The sequence below is a fragment of the Mustela lutreola genome, chromosome 8, assembly GCF_030435805.1.
Source record: "Mustela lutreola isolate mMusLut2 chromosome 8, mMusLut2.pri, whole genome shotgun sequence".
Classification (NCBI taxonomy): Eukaryota; Metazoa; Chordata; class Mammalia; order Carnivora; family Mustelidae; genus Mustela; species Mustela lutreola.
Window position 1 is genome coordinate 18,686,995 of NC_081297.1, and position 23,882 is coordinate 18,710,876.

The 23,882-nt window shown below is 44.0% G+C and overlaps 1 protein-coding gene across 1 annotated transcript in view; it reads left to right on the forward strand.

Annotated features, from left to right (window-relative positions):
- PIP4K2A (phosphatidylinositol-5-phosphate 4-kinase type 2 alpha) overlaps positions 1 to 23,882 on the forward strand; it is a 172,322-nt gene that overhangs the window by 123,064 nt on the left and 25,376 nt on the right. Inside the window, exons 5-6 of the mRNA XM_059183941.1 lie at positions 12,129 to 12,275; positions 18,324 to 18,362. Coding sequence (XP_059039924.1) covers positions 12,129 to 12,275; positions 18,324 to 18,362 — 186 coding nt within the window. The remainder of the gene's footprint in view (positions 1 to 12,128; positions 12,276 to 18,323; positions 18,363 to 23,882) is intronic.

Consider the following 23,882-nt stretch of genomic DNA (forward strand, 5'->3'; position numbering starts at 1 on the left):
CCAGCCCCAAAGAGGTCCACCCCACTCTGAGAAAAGTAGCCGATTTTAAGAAAGTTGGGTGTTTGTCTACTTCCTGCCTCCTTTTCGCCCCTCAGTGTTCTCCCTTCATAATCCCCAGAGAATAAGATGAAACTACCTGTGGGAGCAGTGATCTCTCTCTCTCCCTCCTTCCCTGTCTCTCTCTCTCTCTCTCCCTTTCCCTCTCTTTCTCTCAATCTCAATAAATTCCAACTTAAGTGTGCCTGGTAGAGCGCACACGCCCAGGTCCCAGCTGGAGCTGTAAAAGGTCTTACTATGACATAAGAGCACGAAGTCCAGCGTCCGACACTTTTGAGTTCAAATCCCAGCCCTGTCACTTACTAACCATGTGACTTCTGGACTCCAGAGCCTCTGTTTCTTCATTTAGACAATGGAGGTAATAACAACACCTGACTCTGGAGGACTGGAGGTTGGAGGTTAAGCGGGAGAAGGCACATCAGATACTCAGTATAGCACCTGCCATGCCCTGGCAGGTCGATATATGGCATCGGCCACTGTCGTCGTCATCAGGTCACACAGGCATCTTGAGCAGTTGTGATCTTTGGCATGAATACGACCATTGCTTGCAACATCACAGCAGTCATCTTCAGAACTGGTATCTCACACACACACGCAGACACACACACTTGATTTTAGACTCCTGCTTCATTTTTTGACCTAAATAGCTCCAAATCCTCCTCACAGGTAAAGATTGGCTGTCACAGAGGGCATCAAAATAAAATGCTGAGGGCCCCCCTTGTGTTACCCAAAGGATTTGGAAACATTATTAAGTCTTGGCCTCTCAAGGTGACTGCTTTGCAGGCGGTGCTCGTTTGGATTTGTGAGCTCTGAGATGTCTGTTTAAAAGTCAGCTTCCCTACTTTATGGTCACGTGTGATGCTCTGACATCACAGATTATTTCTTGGCAGTTGCTTTTTCTTCCTGTCTCTGCGAATGCGATCGATTGCATTTTGCTTGCACTGAAATCTATTAAAAATCTTTGAGCTGTATTCGGTTTCTGGAAATTGGGAACTGCTCCTAATCTGTTCTCTAAAAACATTAGTGAGCCTCTAAATTCCTTGAATATCTAAAAAATCTTTTGTAACATCCATTCCTTTTGAAATTTGTCTTGTAGCACTTACGTTGTTGCCTAATACAAAGGACATTTTAAGATGGCAGGATAATCCGAGTGAGGGTGAAAACACCAAGGCACAGGCTTCTGAATGAATTGAATTACAAGATGGAACTTTTAACTATTCACCTTTTAAACTGTCTACTGTTTCATTTCTCCCCCTCTGGAACTTAATGTCAGACGTTCTTTTTATTCTTTCTTTAAATATTCTCAGAACATTCAAAGCAAAGTAATACCTTAGTGACTGATGAAAACATATTATTCTGATAGATGGCTACGATACCGTTCTAATAAAATGTGACATGCAATTCAAACATCAACTTCCTGATGACAACTTTGAGTTCAGAATTTTTTGACTTTCCAGAAATCACTGTTTGAAACATTTTCTCTGGGGTAGTCACTGTAACCTCGCATGCAGATTTGACATGTCATCAGTATTCCATAAAATACTTTGGGGATCAAAATAAATCTATTGACGTGCTCCTGGGGCTTCCACAGTGCTAAGGATTGCCTTTCATTCCACTGCTAGAAAACAGTTATTTCCTTGCTATGTTCTTTACCCAGAAAAGTCTGTTATCCGACATCTAACTTTTTATTTCTTCTTAAAAATAGTATTTTAAATCTAATCTAAAGTATCTTAATGATTGAGAATCACCGCTATTAATACAATTTATTTCAATGACATTTAGTTGAAAGTCAGGAGACCTAGATCTTGGCTTGTTAAAAAATGGCTACTTAGGGGCACCTGGGTGGCTCAGTGGGTTAAAGCCTCTGCTTTAGGCTCAGGTCATGGTCCCAGGGTCTTGGGATTGAGGCCCGCATCAGGCTCTCTGCTCAGCAGGGAGCCTGCTTCCCTCCTTCTCTCTGCCTGCCTCTCTGCCTACTTGTGATCTGTCAAATAAATAAATAAAATATATTTTTTAAAAAAAAATGGCTACTTAGGTGATCTCTGAAGCTCAGTTTCCCTATGGATGTTTCATTCTTTCATTCATTCATTCATGGATTTACCTTTGACCTAATACCTGAAAGAATTTCAGGTGGCCTTCAAGGAAGTTTGAAACACAAGGCATAGATGGGAAAAGACGGAAGGAGAGGGCAAAGACATAAAATGGAGCCTGGGGTGAGCTGAAAACGTTATGCCAGGATGCCGGCATGCTTGCTTGCATGAGGATGGGGAGTTTAAGTTTCCTAGGAACGAAAGCAGAAAGAGAAACCCGAGCAAGTCTATTACACAGCTGCTGTGCCTGAAAATACGAATGACTCGGTTGATCAGGAGGACTGGAACTGTTCTTGGCACGAGGGTCAGACAGGGTTGTCTTGGTCTGAGGAGTACCCCACAGAGAGGACATGTGACACAGTTAGCATCGTGCTTACAAATGCCCATGCAACACAGAATTTCACAGAACTTGAAAAGAAACTCATCAGTGCAGGCTGCAGAAACCACACCGACACACAATTACACTTAGTCACCACGGTTGTGTAAGGGAAGATGCAGTTTGCCGGGGCTCCCTGACCCTCTGCCGGCCCGGCTTCCTTCAGGCAGGATTTGAATGTTCTCCTCTCCAGTCCTCTCACAGACCACCTTCACACAGGGTGCTGGTGATGTGACGTGGTGGCGAGCTCAGCCTCGCCCATCCCCAGGTGTAGCTGTTGCACATGATCGGACACAGGCCTCATCACCTGTGATCCAGGAAGGGTCTCTCCAGGCTTTGTGGTTCTCTCAGTGATGCTCACAGGCATTTGAGATGAACATCAGGCCTTTCTTCCTCCCTTACAAAGGCCTGGGCCAATTCAATGACTTATGTTGAGTCTTACAAATTCTGTTTTCTGCTTCGGCAGCAGCCATCAGTTCTTCTCTTTCCTCTTGCTCTTTGCTGCTCTTTTTACCCTCTGATATGCTGGGCTTTTGAACTGCCTGGTCTGGACGAGTGGAGAGGCTTCTTCCAACTGCCTGTCAGTGGACAGGACCGGCTCTCAGAGAGGGTGTGTCTCGTGGAGCCAGTGGCTGGACTTGCCAATGTTTGCGATTATTCTGTGGCCCTTTGGCTTCTCTTTTCCCTTCTCTTTGCTTTCATTGGTTTCTGTTTTGATGGACTATATCCAGAGCTGCAGCTATAGTCTGGAAGTTTAAAATCACCACAAGGCCAGTCTCTGGAGAAGTGGAACCTTGCTAGATGTTTAAATAAATCCTTCCTGGGACTAAGTTTCTGACGAGCCAACCTCACCAGCGACACGGTGTGGTAGGTGGTTCAGACCTCAGATTCTGGAGCTGTCTGCTGCAGTTTCACCCCTGACTGGCTGTGTGACCTTGGGCAAGTTACTTAACCTCTTTATGTCTGCTTCTCTGTCTATAAAATTTGGATAATAGTACTTTCTTTATTGGGTATTGTACTAATTAAGTGAGTTGATATTAACAACCTGCCCAACTTGGTGTTTGGTGTAAGTGCTCTATCAATGATTGAATAAGATCGAGACCGTTCTACTCAGTTTCCTACCTCCCAGCGTTGAAATCATTAACTCTGTCAATCCACTAGGGGGCCCAGTTTCTGGTATCATGTGGCACTGTTGTAGAATTATGAAGATTCAAACCATAAGGAGTTAGAATTTTTCCCCAAACCCCCGCATCTTACCTTAGTCTTTACTTCCAGCCCAAATCCTGCCATAATTTCCACTCAGCATCATCTCTCAGACCAAAGGAGAATTTCTATTAAGCAAAGCAAACATTTTTAAGTCTCTTACTTTATTTGGTTTTCTCTTTGTATATTTGGGAAAATAACCTAAAGTTTTGGTGTCAATACCATTTTCTTCAAATTTCTGTTAGGCTAGAACAAACTTGGGTCTTTTAAATGATGATTATCAACTGATTAGTTCACCAGTGTTAGAATAACGTTTGAAAAGAAAACAATAGTCAAGAGCCTTCTTAAATGTCTTACTTCTCTTAAGATGATTTTTTCCCCCCACTAACCTAAAATCATTGGGAGTTCTGACATCAGGTAGCTTCAGCTCTAACTGAAATTCTGGGTCAGTGTCAGTAAAATTTTAGAAGTTTTAGGAGAGGAAGCAGGTTTCTGCATACATCATTAAGAAATGTCTAAAAATATATCATAAAGAGTAGCATTTAAGTTTTTGAGATAGAGGGTTTAAATTTACTTGTTTCTTATTTCAAAATGACTGAAACGATAAACTGCTAAGGTTGATAAAGTAACCCCAAATCCTTTTTTATCCTTTGCATTGGGAAACAACTAGAAACTTGAGCCGAATCTGAATGTCATGGCTAAACATCTGAATTCCTTGTTAAATAAGCTAGCCAGTACCTCACATCTCAGTAGACGATGTTAGGGTGAATGTTGGACTCTTTGGAGCCCTCATTTTATCCTCCCATAAGGGACAGGGGTGTTGGTGTCATCACTGGAAGAATGAAGCACCCTAAAAGCCAACAGCTAAAACAGCTGGGTGTTGCGTAGAAGGAGAAAAAGTTACATACAGCATCAGTGCTTCTCATACTTCGACTTTAGACATAACACCTGAGACCCAGGCAGAAATGCAAATTCTCACTCAGAAGGTCTGTGGGCCGGAAATGCCACAGCTCTAACCTGCTCCCAGGTGACACTGATGAAGCTTATTAAGTGGCAGGGCGCTATCTACTTTCTAGAGCTGGAGAAACAGTCTGAGTCTGTTCCTGGGTTTTTGGTTCCCCATCTGGAGGAGAGGTCAATTAAAATTTGAAAAGCGGGTTAGAGTTTCAAGTCCAAGGGGTCCCCTGGAACTCTGCTACTACAGCTGAGCTCCCAGCAGGGCCTCTGCCCTCAAGGAGCTACAGACACATTTCTTGGCATCTCTTCTAGAAACATCAGGAAGGCCTTTGCCATCTCCTGGGTCCCCAGGGAGCACCCCGCTGAGCTCCACTTTGCAGGCAGGGAGTGGCCGCTTGCTAATGGAATGATCGGAGCCCTCAGTTCCCAGAGTCCTGCCCGTTCGTTCTTAGGTTTCTGGGGAGTTGCCCAACCCGTTCACCAACACCCGCTGCCCGCAGCAGATTTCCTCCAGTTTCTGGAAATTCCGTCATCCTTTTCTCTTTATACACCGTCTGTCTCTTCTCATCTTTCCAACAGCTAGAATGTTCTCATTCTGGTTTCCACAGCTCGTCCGTCACTCTGCTTTCCGTTTTCTGTTTCTAGACATTCCTGCTCATGAGATTCCAGGGAAATTCCTCCGTTCTGCCAGTCTCAGCTCTCTCTTCTCTACTGTCCCATTCTGTTGTCTCAGCCGTCCAGTGCGGTTTTATTTTGGTAATGCCATTTTTCCTTATAGAAGTTCCATTTTAAAAAATCTGCCAGTTCATTCCTGATAGTTCCCTGTTTTAGGTTCATCTCTGAAATTGCATCCTTTATTTTTTTAAATGTCTTATGCGTGACTGTTCAAGCTCTATTTCTGATGGTCTTAACCTCTGCCATTTCTGGGAACCTGATGCTGTTGTCTCTTGGGCCTGCTGCCTCTCAGTCAGAGTCACCTTCCCAAGCAAAACCCCCCACAGTCTGGGGTCAAGACATTGGCTAGGGATCAAACTTATGTATGTAGGATGGGGAAAGAAGCAGGGCTGGACAGAAGGGCAGGTCAGACCACCACACAGGCCAACCAAGCTGTAGCCAACTGCTGGGGTGCTCTTGAGTGCTTCCCTCAGAAGCTCCCATGATGGCCCAGGGTGACTGGGAGGTAGAACCGGAAGGAGCTGCCAGCAAGGCTACGGACTGTACTCCACAGCTGGGCAGGAAGGCCTTCCCCAAAGGCAGCCATACTTGCCTTCTTGTGTTTGATGGTCTTGGTGAGCTCATTGCTTCATCTCTAGAGGACCTCCGAGCTTACTTTAGAATAAGCGTTGTCTGGAGAGTTTTATCTGTGCTGAAGAAAATGAGCGGGGAGCCCAACGTGTTTCTGTCAGAATCTAGCACCTCCCAGCTCCCTGGCCCCCTGGCACACCTGCTTGAACTTCTGGCGTCCCAACCCCAGTCACAAGCCACAGGCGTTGCAGCTCCTGATTGAAGGGCAAGGGGCTGATTCTGGAACGCGCCTTCTTTGACCAACTAATGCCTCCCACAGCGTGTGGTTCTAGTGGAGGCCATGGCCTCTCAGATCTCCTTAGGATGCTGCTGGAACAGCAGTTCTGCATTTTCATTGTGGTCAATGAATAAATGCCTTTTGCACTTACGATAGAATCATTTTTACACGGTCATTTCATCTTTAACAACCGTGGTGCTTCTGGGTCTTATTATGGTTTAACAAACAGAATTTTCCTTCAGGTATGTTCTATATATTCTGCATTATCTCAGCACTGAGAGTGTCTGTAAATACTTTGGAGGAGTGTTTATTCCTTTTAAATCTGATTTTATCAATTTTAAGAAAAGCAGTAGTTTTGTATTTAGATTAGCTTAAATGTAGTCATCCTTACAACTGAAACCAAAATAAATTCTCTTAACTGATCCTTAAAGACCATTTTCCCAAAACATGAATTCAAGTTAAGTTTAGATTTATTTATTTGTTTGGTCCTTCTAAAGCAAAGCAATCCTTAATTTCAGGCTGTCTCTCTTTCCTTTCCTTTCCTTTCTTTTCTTTTATGTCGTCGCAGTGTTCTATAAACATAGCCAGAGGCACAATAAGGATTACAGATAGTTTAACCTTTCAGAAACATTAAATGAAACAAGACTTTACATTGAAGTATTAATTTGACGCTATATTAAATTGTCACTTCAAGCCTCTAAAAAAATGAGTGAAACATGATAATAACAGCAATTTCCAAAAGCCAGAGCCCAGGCTCGCACTCCCAGGTGGAGATATATATATTTATCTGTTGCAGTACATCACTTAGAATCCTCTCTGCTGAACCCTTCAGTCAGCTGGGAATCTCTTAATGGCATTTCATTTTGCATGAGAAGAGCAACAAGGCGGGGATTCATAATACTTGTTATTCTTGTTGAGCGCCCAAGAGCGAAGGGAACAGATCTTATGGCTGTTTCCCTGTGTCTGTTTGAGAAATTCTGATTTCACCACGTTAATTTATCCTGGTATGAGAGCTCTGACCAACCCATGGCTATGTAGGCCAAAGTTGTAAGGAAGCCTTGCGAAGAGATAAAATTTGGTTTTACTGATTGCACCGTGGAATCATTTACAAGTACCTTTCTCAAAAGGAGACAAAAGAAAGTAAAAACTGGTAGTGTTGACAGCACAACTTTTGGACGGAAGCACTGCCAGCAAACAGAAGTTTCTGAGCATCCTCTTGAGAAAAAACAGAAGCTGCTGTTGAAGAACAGGTGCCTCGAGATATACAGCCACGACTGTACAAGTGTGAAAGATACATAGAACAATATCTAAAAACGCAAATGTAGGTGATGCAGTGAGTTTAACACTGAGAGTATGGACGCCGGCCCCAAGAGTAACGGGTTGTTTTAGCTTCTTATAGTGAGTATAATAAGAACCGATGATAATCAAGGTGACTCTTCAGAGATTGGAGGGTCAATATCCAGTTCCAATTCAGATGGAAGCTTGTGTCATTGTGGACTTGCAAGCATTCAAAAGCCACCGGTCCAGGCGCCAGACCGAGCTTCTCTGTTGGACGTGAGAGAAGAGCTTGGCTGCCGGTGACCTAGAGAGCCAGCCTTACGCCGCAGGTAGGAATGCGTCAGGAGAACGCCACATCCGCGTAGCCACTGAAAGGCACAGTCTCCAGTGTGTACTTGCAGCCACAAACTCATAAAAGAAGCATTTCTCTTGCCTGATGAGTGCTCTGAATTTCCGAGCCACACATGGGTGATCAGCATTGCCAAATGTTTGGTCCATTTGTGGCCTTCTCTTTTTCGGGACTCAGAGTGGCAGAGGACAGGAGTTGCAGACTCATCTGACTTCTAGAAGGGAGTCTGCGAGGCTACTGTAGCCGCTGCACCTGCTCCGTCTGTGGACTGAGATACGAATACGGCGGGCGGGGAATACCCATGTGTCTATGTCCTTTGCCAGTGGGAAAGGCCTGCCTTGGAGCCACATCAAGACAGGGGTTGAAAGTGAAAGAAATATTTTTACCTTCCTTTAGGAGTCATCCTCAGGATTAAATTATATTTCTTCATTCTTGTAGTCTGGAAGTGAAGCTTGTAGAAGGGAGGAAGCAAAGATTCCTTAGGTTATCTTGTGGTCGAATCAACAGTGTTAAAAAAGAAATTGAGAGATGCTGAGGATGTTTTTCAATATTCAGGAAAAAAAGAGGGTACTCCTGCCAAATACTTGGTCATTGAAGAAAGACATGATCTTGTAACCTTCGCCAACACCCCTTCTTATTTTGGAAGCATTTATATACAAGTTGTTTTGTAAATTTGTCAATGATATTTAAATTCTTAAGGGGAAGGTGCTCAGAGTTCTGATCCTAAAAGCAACATGAGAGAGAAATATAATTTTTTAGTGTTTCTTTTATATTTATAAGAATATTACCTCACTTTATAAACAGATATATACTACATACATTCGCAAAACTATTCATTTTTATAAAGCTTTTGTTCTGTGGAGGTTTGTTGAAATTGAGAGTTCCCATCATGCATTTAAAATCAAATGCAGGGGCGCCTGGGTGGCTCAGTGGGTTAAGCCGCTGCCTTCAGCTCGGGTCATGATCTCAGGGTCCTGGGATTGAGCCCCACATCGGGCTCTCTGCTCAGCGGGGAACCTGCTTCCTCCTCTATCTCTGCCTGCCTCTCTGCCTACGTGTGATCTCTGTCAAATAAATAAATAAAATCTTTTAAAAAAATAAATAAAATGCATTTCTCAGCATTTTAGGGACACATCAGATGCTCTAGGAAGTCTCCCTCCGTCCCTCCCTCCCCGCTTCCTTTTCCACCCTTCACCCAGGTCTTGGTTTCATCTTGTTCCAGCTCAAGTCATGGGCAGTCAGTGCCCCCCTCAGTCCTGTTACCCGGTCTTCATATTCTTCACAAAAACCTATGCCCTCATTACTATCATTACGCCTCTTCTCCAAATGCAGAGGCACAGAGAGGTTGAATAATTGACCGAGGGATGCACAGCTAGTGATTGTAGACCTGGACCGAGAGGGCTCCTAGCCCCGTGATGTCGCTAAGTCATGCCAAGGGCCCAGCTAAAGCTCTTAACAGTCGCCCTGGATGTGGGATTACTGGGATTACCCCAGTAGTTCACATGTGTGGTTTGCAGATGTGACACCCGACGTCAGAGTTTATGTGCAGCATTTCTGGGGACAGCTGGTGCAGAACCCAAGAGGGTGAACATTCAGGCCTCTGTGCCAGTACCCCACGCAGTGACAGACCATGCTAGAGTGGCGGTTCGCCAGCCCTGGCATTGCCAGAGCCGGTGGAATATCCTTCTACTGTAATGAAACCGTGTCATCTTTTCCCAGAGCCCCTGCCCAGAAATTCCATCAATGGGTGGGATTTTCTCTTCTGCAAAGTTTTGACCCATAAATGTTTTCTAAACCTTTGGCACCAAGTGTTGCTCTTCAGTACTGGGATCTAATAGGATAGACTTGAATATGGGTTGTGGTCTCATCCGTATTTATAAACCTAGGAGCTTGAGTCTATTAAATCTGTATTTTTCAAGGTGTTCGTCTAAGAGCCTCATTGATGAACCAGGTCTTGGAGAAGCAGCACCTGTAGAAACTTGGAGATGCAGATTAAATCAATCTCAGTTTTATAGGCAGTAATTTATTTAGTCTTAAAAATAAAGGGGCTGTAGAATGTAATCTATGTGGGTGTTTTTCTACGGGGAAAAAAAAAACCCTTGTCGACGATTTCCTGTACAATGTGCAGAAAGTTCCTTTATCCTTTTCATTACCTGAATAATATTATCCACCCATCCTGAGGCACTCTGTGGCTCGGTATAGAGATTTTTGATCAAAAAGACTTACTCTGCTACCAGGACTTGTAAGAGACAGGCCAGAATGAGAATAATCTGAGCACAAAGAGGGTTGAGCAGCCAAACTGAAACCAGCGTGGGACAGACGTGCTCTGTGAGCTTCCAGAGTACCTACACACGGCCTGTCTCAGAGTGCGGAGGGCCAAGCAGATAGGGGTAACATTGAAGTTTCTTATGAGAGTGTTGAATGAAAATAATTGTCACTATTATTACCGTTCTCTGTAGAGGGAGGAAGAGTGCAGTGCAGCGCACAGGACTGGCGCGAAACAGGTTGACATACCAGTTCTCACAACTTTCCTTGCCAGTGGGAATTATGGTGCTCATTTTCCAAAAAATGAAACTAAAATGAAGAATGTTCTAGTAACTTGCCCGAGATCCCACAGCTGGTACATTTAGGCACCAGGATGCCCATGCATTCTTCCCGACTCACAAATCCACCTTCTTTCTACCATGCTCACGCAGTGTAGACCCCCCCCCCCCCGGCTCCATGTTTTAAAGGCTCACCCAACCATCTTCCTTCTGAGGTGAGGGACAACAACACTTTTTGTTTCTTGAAGTCGGATGTGAGAAGTTTTGTCTTCAGCCAACGCCTCTTCACTGCCTTAGCAAACCTCACGTTAATTTACTGGGTTTTTTGAAAGGAGAGAGAAAGAGAAAATGTTCCACTGATCTGACTTCAAATGAAGAATAAATTGAGATGAAACTCTACTCAAGAAATGTAGCAAATTAAAACGTGTAGCTCAGTTATGGTCAGTGTGCTAGAAACGACCAAGAGCGCCTTTAAAACCTGCCAGCACTGGGTGACAAGGGTCACACTCAGATACCCACACTCTTTGTCTTTAGTGACAAAAACTGAGGGCTTTGTTGACCTTTAAGATGGTTAAATGTTATCAGAGTTGATTATTGACCATGCTTACCACTAAAAAGTTTGAAAGGGCATTTTATTTTTATTTTTGTAAAATGCTCATTGTAAAAATGGAAAAATTTAAGCAGTATAATTTACAAAAAGGGGAGGGGAAAGCGAAATTACCCCAGATCCCACCATTACCACTTGGTGACCATTCTTCTAGGCTGCTCCCTGTAAATAGGCACAACATGTGTGATTTTTAACAATTTTTACAATTTTGGAATCATGCTACTCATGCTATTCACACACCTGTCGAGGACAAAAAAGAGCTCTTTTGAAATAGTCTCTCCCCTTTCATTTTAAAGAAAGGAAAACCCAACTTTCCTTTGGAGAGTGCAGTGGGACCCATTTTATAAATATCAGCTTTCAAAGGAGATGTGTCTCCCTCTCATGGCCCTTGCGAGGATTGTCATCAATGTTTCAAGACTTGAGTTGTGTTTTTGCAACTGTAATCACAAATGGTGTCAAAGCTAGAACTTGTCCAATGGCCATGATGAAATCCGACATGGGGCCAGAGTACCTCGTCTGTCCACGGAGCAGGAACAAGCACTGGAGTAGCGTGGCACCTTCCCTTCTTGCTGCTGCTCTGGTGGGCCGAGTAGTTCAAGAGATTAGTGTGGTGGGTGAGAAACATAAATTAGGACTAGAGAGGACTGTCCCAGTTTGAAACGCTTAGCTCTCTCCACAGTTTCCTCTTTAATCACAGCTTCAGGGCTGTGGTTTTCATAACGCTGTTAAAGGAGCTGATCTTAGTGGCCAAGTGACTCTCCCTCAGCCTCACTGAGTCATCACCCAGGCTTCTGGGGAGGAAGGGGGAGGCCCTCGGTGGAGTGTGATTTCCCTTTAGAGAAATTAGCAAATGGACCAATCACTTGTCCTCTTGTCTGTTACATCCAAATTTTGACTTTACAGATTAGTTTTGGATGTTGGGAAAATATATCTCTTTGGAGATAAAGTTGAATTTTCTTATCTATGTATACGCTGAACACAGATCCTGTGTCAGGCAGTATAAACACGGTCATTTTCTGTAAACAGGATCTTAGTGGTTGGATGGTTTTACTTTGTCTAAAGGCCAAAGGCATAAAAGTTATGCTTTACATCCGAATGAGCACCTTTTGATTGCATAATGTTTTCCTTTTTCTCTCTCCTCTGTAGTACATAGTAGAATGTCATGGGATCACCCTTCTCCCCCAGTTCTTGGGCATGTACCGGCTTAATGTGGATGGAGTTGAAATATACGTGATTGTTACAAGAAATGTGTTCAGTCACCGTTTATCTGTATATAGGAAATACGACTTAAAGGTGAGCTTTTTGTTCATTTTTATTAAGTAATTAAGCAACTGTTGTAATTGATCTTGCTAATCACTTAGGAGGTGCTCAGAGCTTAAAGCTACCAGGCAACTAAACTAGTAAATCTTGCCTTCGAGGGATGCAAGGATCGCTTGCTAGCTTTACTGGAAGACTTTTGCACTTGTCAGGAACAACGTGATTTTCAAAGAGCTATTGATTGAGCAACAGCTAGGTCCCAGGCACTGTTTTGGTGCTGGGAATAGTAGGATGAACAAAATGGACCAAACGTGACCCCAAGGAGCTGACATTGTGGTGGGGACGGACAGACAATAAGTAAAAGCAGCGAGTAAATCCTGTAACATAGTGAGAAGGGGTAAGTGCTGTGGATAGAAGTAAAGATGGGGAAGAACGGGGGCGGGATACAGCGTATACAGGGTGTCGGGGACGGTTTCACCGGAAGCTGACACTGCAGCAGACCCAAAGAAAGAGGGTGTGAGCTGAGGGAGGGGCATTCCTGGCAGAGGACACAGGCCCTGGGACCGGCTGTTTCAAAGACTTTGGGTGAGAGGCACAGTGTAGGAATTCTGAGGGGAGAGAGCTAAGCTGAGTCTTTGGATCACTGACTTCAGGGGAGGATGTCGGTGTTGGGAGATGGCAATCTGTGACCTGCCTGCCTGGCAAATCCAACTTGGCCATTTTTGTAAATAAAGTTTTATTGGAACACTGCAGGGGCCAGTGTTTCTGCATCACGTGTGGTTGTTTTGTACTCTAATGGCAGAGTTGAGTAGAAACACAGAGACTGCTTTGAACCACAAAACCTAAAACATTTGCCAGCTGACCTGTTCAGGAAAAGTTTGCCACCCTTTGGTCTTTGCCAGTAGATCTCAGATTTTTTTTATCTCAGACTCCTCCACTCTTAAAAGAAGACCCCTGGTACAGCTGGTGTGGAAAACAGTACGAAAGTTCCTCAAAGAATTAAAAATAGAATTGCCATATGATCTAGTAATTCCACTACTGGGTATTTGCCCAGAGAATACAAAGACACTAATTTGAAAAGACACACGCATGCCTATGTTTATTGCAGCATTATTTACAGTAGCCAAATTATGGAAGCAACCTAAGTATCCTTTGATAGGTGAATGGATAAAGAAGATGCATGTATGTGTATACACACACACACATATGCATATATGATGGAATATTACACAGCCATTAAAAAGAACAAACTCTTGCCATTTATAACAATGTGGATGAATTTAGAGGGTATGATGCTAGGTGAAGTAGGTCAGAGAAGGACAAATACCATATCAATTCAATCAAGTGGAATTTAAAAAGCAGAGCAAACCAGCAAATTTTAAAAGGGACAAAACAAAAAAACAAAAACAAAAACCCATGTTCTTAAGTATAGAGAACAAACTGATGGTTATCAGAGGGGAGGTGGGTGAGGGATGATGAAATAGGTGAAGGGGATTAGAAATGCACTTGTCCTGATGAGCACTGAGTAATGTATAGAATTGTTGAATCATTTTATTATATATCTGAAACTACTATGACAGTATATGCTAATTATGTTGAAATTAAAATTTTTTAAAAAGAGGTCTCCCAAAAGCTTTTAGTTATATAGGTTGTATCTACTGCTATTTACATTGTTAGAAATTAAAATAAATTTTTAAATGCTTACTTTATTTACAACTTTAAAAATCATTACATTTTTTTATGAAAAAATCATTACATATTTTTATGAAAAATAGCTGTATCTTACAAGTAAAAAAATTTAGTGAGACAGGTGGCCTTTTTTTTTTCCTTTACATTTTTATAAATCTCCCTAATATATGATTTAATATGAGACAGTTGGAATGTCCTATCCGGTTGTGCTGTCTGTTGCAATGTTATGTGATTGAAGTATATGAAGAAAGACCTCACACAGATACATAGTTGGAAAATAGGAGGGTAGGTGTTTCAATAACTTTTTCAGAAACTTTTCGATATTCTTCCTTGATATTAGGCTAAAACCTAACAAAAGGTGATTTCTCAAAGCTTAGTTACAATGCGGAATTAGAAATCATATCAGTGAACTTGCTGTACTTATTTCATTAAAACCCGCTGGTCTGTTTACAAGCTTTGATCATTTGAAACAGATGGGTTCATTGAGTGATGTGGTCTTCTAAATATGGACACATCTCATTATGCGATATCGAGAAGTCACATTAATATCACCACAAGTCTCATCTGAGAAGCCTTTAAGTACCGAGAAGCTCTCATGCTCATGGTGGTGGACACAAGTTTTTAAAAACTCTGATTTTCACTTGAAAGCCCAAATTTTACCACTGGCAACCAGCCCTGTGAGCTGTTTTCTGTGAAATGCCAGCACACAGCTCCCCCGCACACAGCCGAGTCCCACTCGGCTCGTCATTATTGAGCAAATATCAACCAAACGCCCAGATCTGAGTAAAGAGATTGCCAGTTGTTCTTTCAGGTAAAAATGGTTTAATGAAAAATGTGGCTAGTTGAGCTCATAACTCAAATCATCACAAAAATGACTTTTCTTATAACCTTTCATCTTCATAAACAAAAGCATTCTACACATATTCCCACAAGGAATATTGAAGAGATGTATACTCTGTGGTCAAGATTTACTAATTTCATTGCCTCATCAAGGACAGTTTTAGACATTTATATATAATGTACATTGTGTATGTATTTTATGATGAACTCTATTAGTACCATTTGGAGCCACTGGATTTGTGCTAAGTTGCCAACAGTTTTACCCACTATTGTTTTTGTAACATTCATGCAAATATCAAGACAGTGAAAAAAGGCTGATAATGTGTCAATATTATTAGAAAGGTGGTTTTGATTTTGCAGAGCTCTGAAGGGGTCTTGGGACCCCAGGATGCTGAGCACACTTTGAGAATAGTAGTCTAAGGGAGGAATTTTTGATTTAGGCTTATCTCCTTCTCTCTGGAATTCAGATAAACTGCATAAGCTTCCCAGATCCAGCCTTGCTCTGTTTTGTCTCCTGGAATCGCTCCTGATGGAAATTCCAACCACTCTCCAAGGGTCTTGGATACCATCTCTATGAAGCCTTTGCAGTGCTGCTTAGAGGAAGGACTCTGTGGAGCATTACAGGACTTTGTTCACTGGTCTGACTCCCCCACAGAATCAGCCAGAGAGAATTCTGAAGCGCCTGTCCTGGTTTTATCACTTGTTAGCAGTGGGTGGGTTGCTGAACTTTTATTGATACTCTGTTTCTTCATCTGTAAAACAGGGATAATTATACCTACCTTTGCGCTCGCGCACACATGTATGTCATGCCCAGCATAATGTGTGGCCTATGGGAATTGGTCAATGAATTTGGGTAGTGACTCATCCATTCTACTAGTAAGTGCCTTAAAGGCAAATCTTTAGTCCTTTTTCTTTTTTATGCCCCTAAGATAGTGTTTCGTTCAGGCAAGCATCTAGGAAACATATCTTGATGTAAATTATACTTCTAGACTGGATAGTATAGTTTTAATTTGCCTCAAACTTCCTTAATTTCATCTCCAGTTTTTAGTTTGTAGAATAAATTCTCTTCTTGCCAGTACTTTTCGGTTGTGATGGAACCTGGACATCTGGCATCATTTCATGGCTCAAACTCTTGGCCTTGACTTACTAACCTTATTTTCTGTTTCTGTTTGAGTTTTATTTTGAATTCATTTAAATTTGAGTGAGCTCCGGGCACCTCCCCGCCCCCACACCCTATGCTAATGATCTGCATTTACATGGAGATGAAGCTTCACCCAGAAGCAGGGTAAATTTTACTGCGGGAGGGAAAACAGCACAGGGACCAGAAACTTGGCTAGAGATAAAAAGAAGAATAAGTAGTTTCTTCCTCTGACCAGGAGCACAGACAGTGCTCAAATATTGCAACTATCCCGTCTTTTTTTTTTTTTTTTTTTTTTAATTTGGAAGCATTTTGTTAAAAATCAGTGTGTAAAGGAAGATGTTTGTGGTCTGTATTCAAAAATCCCTTTTAAAAAAGGAAAATGGACCATTACAAGTGGGAGCTGCTGGGTTTGTGTGTGTGGGGGGGGTGCTGTGGTTGTGCAGTGGGACCACACATTTCCCCTCATGAACAATTTACACTGTCCCTCATCACTTCGTGGATCAGCTTTCTGCCTCTCTGATGCATCCCCCAGAAACTCAGAGCACTTCCCCAGGGCTGACAGCAGATCTCTGGGGATGCTGACCACCAGGGGGAAGGAACATTGACCTGTTGGGGTGGAGGTGGTGAGGGAACTCTCTTCATAGTCGGCTAATGCACAGCTGCAGGGCAATAAATGCCCATCTAAGAAGTGGTCGGGGAAGCATGTCACTCTGCTGACCTGAGCTTGCTGGGGTGGCCAGCGCCATGGCTGGGGGAGGGGAGGTGGTGGTGGTGATGTGGTCGTGATCCTTCTCCAGCCATTTGTTTAGGGAATGCAGGCATTGCTGTGTGAGATACATTGAGGAGCACAAAGAAGAAATTGTTCTTGTTGTTATTGACATTGCTGGGGATCCACATCTTCCAGACAAGGGGACCTTTCCCTTCTTGAGCTCTACCGCATGCCCCTGTTGGTGTCTGGGTGGGCTTGGGTCTTCTCGGACTGAAAGACCCGCGGATCCCCTTACCCAAGAATCCAACACTGCCACTGGATGCAATCAGCAAGAGGTTCTTTATTGTTACGCAGGCGCCTGCGGGTGGTCAGCAGCTCCTGCTAGCTGAGCACACCCGGCCGGGGTGGTGCCGGGTTTTTATAGACAGGTACAAACAAGTTTTGGGGGGGGCGCAACTGATTGGTTGACAGTTAGAACTTTTGAAAAAGGCCTTAGTGGAGTTTGCTGATTGGCTTTGGGGACCCGCGCGCGCGCGCGAAGAGAGAGGCAGGGAGGGGGAACAAGAAGGGGGAAGGTAGGAATGCCATCATGGCATCTTCTATTATTTCTATAAGCCAAGCAGTTACAGAAGGGCAAAAGAGCAATTAATAAGCAATAACCTAATTTATGCCTAAAAGCCAGCGGTTCACAGAAAAGCAAACAAGCGGTTAGTTATCCTATCTATCTTCTAGGGGAGGGGTCTTTCAGGACAACCTCAGAGCGCTGAGGTGTGTGTGGCTTTGAAAACCAGTGCGGCAGCGTAGAGTTGTGCAGATCAAGAAGCATGTTTTCTTCCCCTTGATACCTTTGTGCTTTGCTCAGCCTAAGGCCTGGCACAAAGCGGGGTACAAGTAAATATATGTCTGAAGGGATTCCCAGAGTGAAGGGGGACAGGAAGGGTCCACAGGGTCTAACTCAGAGTAGTGAGGACATGTCCATCAGTAACCCTGAAACAGGGGAGAAGGGCAGGCAGAGGGCCAAGACGGGCCCGCGTCTGGAAGATATAATGGAGGGAGGGGGTATCTAATGCCTGGGTGACTACTGCAGCCACGAGTGGCCCACATCACCTTTGAAGATGTAAGGCCAACCATTTCTGGCAATCGAGGCAAGAAGCAGAGCATGGTTTTGATTTGGTGTTAATAAGTTATCCTTCAAGGGGTGCCCGTGAGGACTCAGTAAGTTAAGTGTCTGACTCTTGATTTTGACTCAGGTTGTGACCTTAGGGTCGTGAGATCGAGTCCCTGCTTTGGGTTTGGTGCTGGGCACAGAGGCTGCATAATATTCTCTCTCTCCCTCTCCCTCCACAACCCCCCCCCCACCTTTTTTATGCTCTCTTTAAAAAAAAAAAAAAAAAATCATTGAAAAACAAACAAACATTACTGTTCAAGTGATTGTCCGGTTTTCTGATTTCCACCAGGGACACAAGAACCAGAATCTGGCTCGGATGACAAGCTAGGGAAAGGGTTGGAGATGAGCCAGCAGGAATGTCTGCAGAGGGGGGAGTGCCCCTGGGGCAACGTTGTGACCTAGGAGAGGACAGAGCTTCCTCAAGGCACAGCTCCAGGGCCAAGGGGGCGCTTGTTTATTTCTGCGCTCTGGCCTGACACACTTGCGTATTTTCCACGTGTGACACCCGATGTTTTCATGATGGTCTCTGTGTTTCAGGGCTCCACCGTGGCCAGAGAAGCCAGCGACAAGGAAAAGGTGAGTACCCTGACTCACCCCTGCTGCGGTCCTTTCCGGCCTACTCTTCCTCTCCCACCTCCGGTGGCAGTTCTGTCCCCTCTGCCGCGCCAGGGACAAGCCCGACACTGACCGGAGAAGGCTTCTGCCCTGAGCTCGCCCATGCTCTCTGTTGGGCACTGAAGCAGTTCTGTTAGTTTTATGTGTGGTTGAAAGAAACGTTCCGCATGCGACATGGTCTTGAAAGCACAGTCACCTGTGCAGTTACAGGATCCGGATGCAACTCCCGGTCAGCCACCAGGGGCCTCACACCGGTTGTCCCCCGCCCCCATGGGCGGTCGGGAGCTCCAGTCCTTTCCACGCCTCTCCTAAAATGAGTGTGTTGAGCTTTAATTTCACCTGGAAAAAGGTTGGCTCCGACAAACTTCAAACTCCTTTGCAGCTCTAAGACAGGGTGAGAGGGCTTCTGACGAAGAATTAAGCATGTGGAGACTGTATCTTTTCTTTTCCTGAGTCACTGGACAGCAGGTGGTATTTGAACCACATTTGGCTTATGATGCAAGAGTATAGACAGATTCAGCTGAAATTGGTTTGATGAAGCGATGGGAAGTAGCTTTCTGTATGGAAATCGAAACTGACCAAAATCCGCATTTGCTTAGATGAAAAGTACCTCAAAATTCTCAGTTACCCCCCTGCTCATCACCTGGGCAACTTTGAAAGCAGGGCTCAGGATTTTTGTTTCTGTTTTGACTTTAAATTATGAGTTTATATTATTTTTTAAAGATTTTATTTATTTGATAGAGAGAGAGAAGTGGGCAGAGCAGTAGGCAGAGGGAAAGGGAGAAACAGGCTCTCTGCTAAACAGGGAGCTCGACATGGGGCTCGATCCCAGGACCCTGGGATCATGACCCGAAGGCAGATGCTTAACTGACTGAGCTACCCAGACACCTCTAAATTATGATTTTAAAATATTCTCTTCCTGTCTGGATTTGAATTTTACATTTTGGAAATCTCCTGTTCTTTGTTCACTCAGAAGTATTTGTAAATTTTTTTCATGGTTACCATCCTAGCTTCAGGGGCTAAAATAAGCAACCACGCGACACATCTAGCAGGCAACACAGACATTAAAATAGGCAATGAGTTATCATGTGATAAGCAATTTAATAGAGACCACGTACACCTGACTTATGCTCGGGGGGTCAGGGAGGGGCTTCCTGGGGGAGGTGATGTTTGGAACCCTGAAGGACAAGGAAGAGCTAGTTGGAGGGAAAGGTGAGACAGAGCATCCTGGGCAAGAGGGCAGAGGGGGAGCACTTGGCCCTTTAGCTGGAGGGTGACATAAGTCGCACCAGTTGGAAAGGCTGTTGAAATAACCCCGATAGAGTGGTGTCCTGAGCTAGGTTGGTGGAAAAGGATAGGTTCTAGGGAGATTGGGAAGAAGAAGCCACAGAGGCCAGTGAACAGTGCCAGGGAGTGTGTGTGGAGGCAGGGCGGGGTTCAGGAGGACTCCGTGTGTCTGGTTTGGACCGCGGGGAGAGTGGTGGTTCCACTCACTGAAAGAGGGAGCAGAGTGAGAGGAGGGGTTCGAAGCGTCAGTGTGGCACTAGAGCAGAGATGGCAGGAGGTATGAGAGGCTCCAGGGAGGGTTTCAGCTGAGGAAAAAAAGGGCTTGGAAAACCTCACAGGAAGGATGATCAGCAAAGACAGGGAAGTGGCTGAGGCCACCCAGGACGAGTATATGGAATAGAAGAGAAGGATGTCTAGAAGAATCCAGAAGAACGTCATCACTGAAGGAGTGGGTGGAAGGAGAGAGTCCTGCAAAAGATCAGCCAAAGAGACAGGAGACGAGCTGACGAGCCAGGAAACTTCAGGTCATCAGACATTTCAGACATTCTGTTCAGACATTTATGGACTATCTCTTGTGAGCAAGCGTTTCTCCAAGCACTGTGAGAAACACTGCCTTGAGTAATGCCCCTGGTCTTGGGAGACTTGCACTCTAGTTGTAGTCCAGAAACCAGAGGAAGAGAACTGTCCCAGAATCAGATGCTTCTGCAGGGTCAAGTAGGATGAGGACTGAGACAATTATCCATTGGACTTACCACCAGGGAACTCTCTGGTGACCTTGTCCATGACAATGGGTGAAGAAGTGAGGAATGAGAAAGGAAATGGTGGATCCTTCTCTGACCATTTGTACTTTTACTGTGCACTAGTGAATATATTTTTACACTTCCAATCTCCACATAGATAACCCTGAAGTCACCAGCTTTGGCCAAAAGTTTGCAGAAACAATGGACTGCCAACTTCCATGTTGCTATGATGAAATGTTTGTCCGTGTGCCCAAGACCCAAGCGAGTATTTAGGTTTTACTCCATGAGAAACTCAGAGGTTTAGTAGGATTGGGATTTTTCTCTTAGGAGAAAATATGTGGACTGTTTGGAGAGCCACACAGACTTTTCAGCCTCCTAACAGGAAGCCAGCCCCTGGGTAAGAACTATGGTGGTGATGACAGCTTCTGCTCCACGCTGGTGGCTCTGTCCCAAGTCCCTTGAGACAACGGCTAGCAGATCCCACTCTTTTCCCCCAATTCTGTTCATTTTCATTTCTTAAGGTTTGATCACCAAGGGCATGGTCTGCTCTGACAAAAAACATTGCCAAGATAGACAGAGACCATGGGGTTGTTTCTGCTGAAGCCAGAATCATGAAACGAGTCCATATGTGAAGGAAAGCCATGAGTATTGGACATCCCTGACTCTGTAACATTTCATCAGATGCAGACCATCCAGTTGCCGTCCCTCCCTCCACTGTTCTGCCTGCAGGACCACATGGTTTCCAGAAACCTGCGGCATTCGCATTTCTACTGCCCACCTCACCAAAAATGCTGAGCCCTTTACTGGCATAGGTTTCTGTGAAAAGAATGAAATTATAGAATTTATCTAATAGAAAATCACTTTTCTGAGGAGACTACCTAGGATGCTTTTATCCTGTACTGTGTTGTTCCTCAAAGCATCTCCCCTGGAGGTAGGCTTAGAGAAGTCAACCATGGGAAGGACCTCACGACACGACAGTTGGGAGGCCCACGAGCTTCAGTTCCCGCGCACCTTCACACAGTCAGTAGCAGAGGTGAACCCTTACCTTCATCTGGAGATTATTTTTTTTACAATGAATTGTGGAGTCTTGGGATTTAGGAAGGTCAATAGTAATAGTTGGTATTTGCTGAGTGTGTACTACGTGCGAGAGTGTGTTTTACATTTTACATGACTCAAGCCATCTCATCCTCCCAGCCATCTTACGAGGTCGCGCCATTATTACTTCCTTTGAGTAAACGAGCTTGCTTCACAGGCAGGTTCGGTGACTTGACCAGAGCCCCAGACTTACAGTGTGGTGCAGCCAGGCTTCTAGCCCAGGGCTCACGTTTCTAACCGCTGTGCTGTTGCCCTCCGAATGTCTGGCGTGTCTCAGTCTCCTTTTTTAAAAGGACCTATTACCAAAAATGCGTAGCAATCCCGTGAATCATGAAGCATTCCTGCATCGACAAAAACAATGTTTTGGAGTTAAATAGGGTACAAGAGCAGTTCGTTCTGAGTCTTGGTTTAAAAATTTTCAGAAGTTGTGAAATAAATCGTTTGGTTTCTTATTGTGTTGGCAAAACAACCGATTCACATTTCCTCCATTTGGGGCTTTTGGCGTGTTTAATAACTTCGGTCGACCGTATGTCACACTGGGTAAGCATTAAAGTCATCTACACCATGGCCCTGAGGAAAAATCCAGTGCTTTCTGCCTCCTTCCGGGCTCTGGGTTAGTGATAGTTCTGCTTCCAGAAGGAGCAGCTCCAGAAGGCCACCCACCTGCCCTTCTAGTTTACAGGCGCTCCCTGGGCAGGGGCAAGAGGAAATACCTTATAGATAAGGAAGTAAAAGTCATTAAAATTTGTAATGGATAGAGACTCCTCCTGCCTGTGTAGGTCCAGGGGCATTGTGGCTCGACACAGTAGCTGGTTTATAATCTGGCCACAACTGAGGCGACAGTCACCAAACTGTAATGTGTAAAAATAAATGAAATGTATATAATGGAGCTGAACTCTAAAAAACATTGTTTTTTTTTTTTAAGTTCTAAAAAATTTCTTTGCCTTTCTCTTTCTGTCAATTTTCAGTTTTTCTTTCCATGAGCAGTTAACATTTTGCATCTTCCAAGAGGCTCTTCTTTGTCTCCACAAATAAAACCATAATGTTATCAAAACAATCGCTCTTCTCTCTGGGTAGAACCATTGGAGGAAGGCTAAAAATATTTCTTTTCTACATTTTCACCTTTTATGAATGAAGTCGCACGATCTGCCAAAAATCGTTCCATTGCTACCCTGTGGGACTGTGTTCTCTAAGAAATGATTGTCATGGTGCAAAGAATAATTTTCGTAAAGAATTTCCATTGACACGGCTTAATTAGTAATCTCAATTGTGAGTTTTCCTTTCATCCGAGTCATTATAACTGTTTTAATTTCCCGTACTTTCAACTTGTTGATGACAAGTTTTGAAACCGTCATTTCAAATATTTAGTGCTACATAGGTACAGATGAGTCCCCTCCCTTCGATTTCAGCTTGACACATAATTAGTGTGATTTGCATTAGCATAATAATGAAGATGGAACCGAGGGGAATAAAGAAGTTACGTCGCAACAATAGTGGCATCACTTTCATGGCAACAAGTATCCGAACACGCATGTACAGATGTCTTGAGTTTTGTTTCTTTTTTTAAAAGCAGAACAGTGCTTTTTTTTTTCCTTCCTTTTTTAAGCCGTTGTCAAATTCTGACAGCTGCTATGACTTGTTTTATTCTTTAATTCTTCCCTTTTTAATGGAAGGGCATCTTCCATTCATGGCTCCAGCAGTTTAGCTGCCTCTAAATGAGACAGAGAAACACGGATCTCCCTGGTGGTCGATCTTTCCACAGCTGCGCTGCGGTTCCACTGTGACATCAAATTAGTAATTATAGCTGAGCGGGGGCTGCTTTTGACAAATGACAGCCTGAGCATGCTGCCAGCAAGCAAGCGACGCAGCAGGGAATCCGGGGAAGTAAAAGAAAACATAACTGGACTCACTTGATTTCTGGGGGATTTGACCTGACTCTTTAAAGAGCCCATGTTCTTGAGGGAGAGAGTCCTGGGGATTTGCACAAATATGCATTTTGTTCATCGTTCTGCACACTTCTCCTCAAAACTCGGGTCTGATTGTGTGAGGTAGAGCAGAGCGTGTATAATGGAGTCACCGGGTCACAAGCAGAAGATTCCTTTTAACATCTAACCTGCTCCCTGGGGCCCACGTGACCGGAAACAGCTGCCCCGCGGTTGGCATTTGTGTAACTCTATCGGCAATAATCATTGTTGACACTTTGATAATGGGCCGCAGAAAGCTGCCTTGTCAATTCTCAGGCATCGTGAATTGCACCAGCAATTAAGTGACTGTCACCATCTCTGACATTACGGACGTAAGGTTCTAGAAGAATTGATCATTAATACCCTTACATTGAGAAATGCTTTCCCAAACCAGT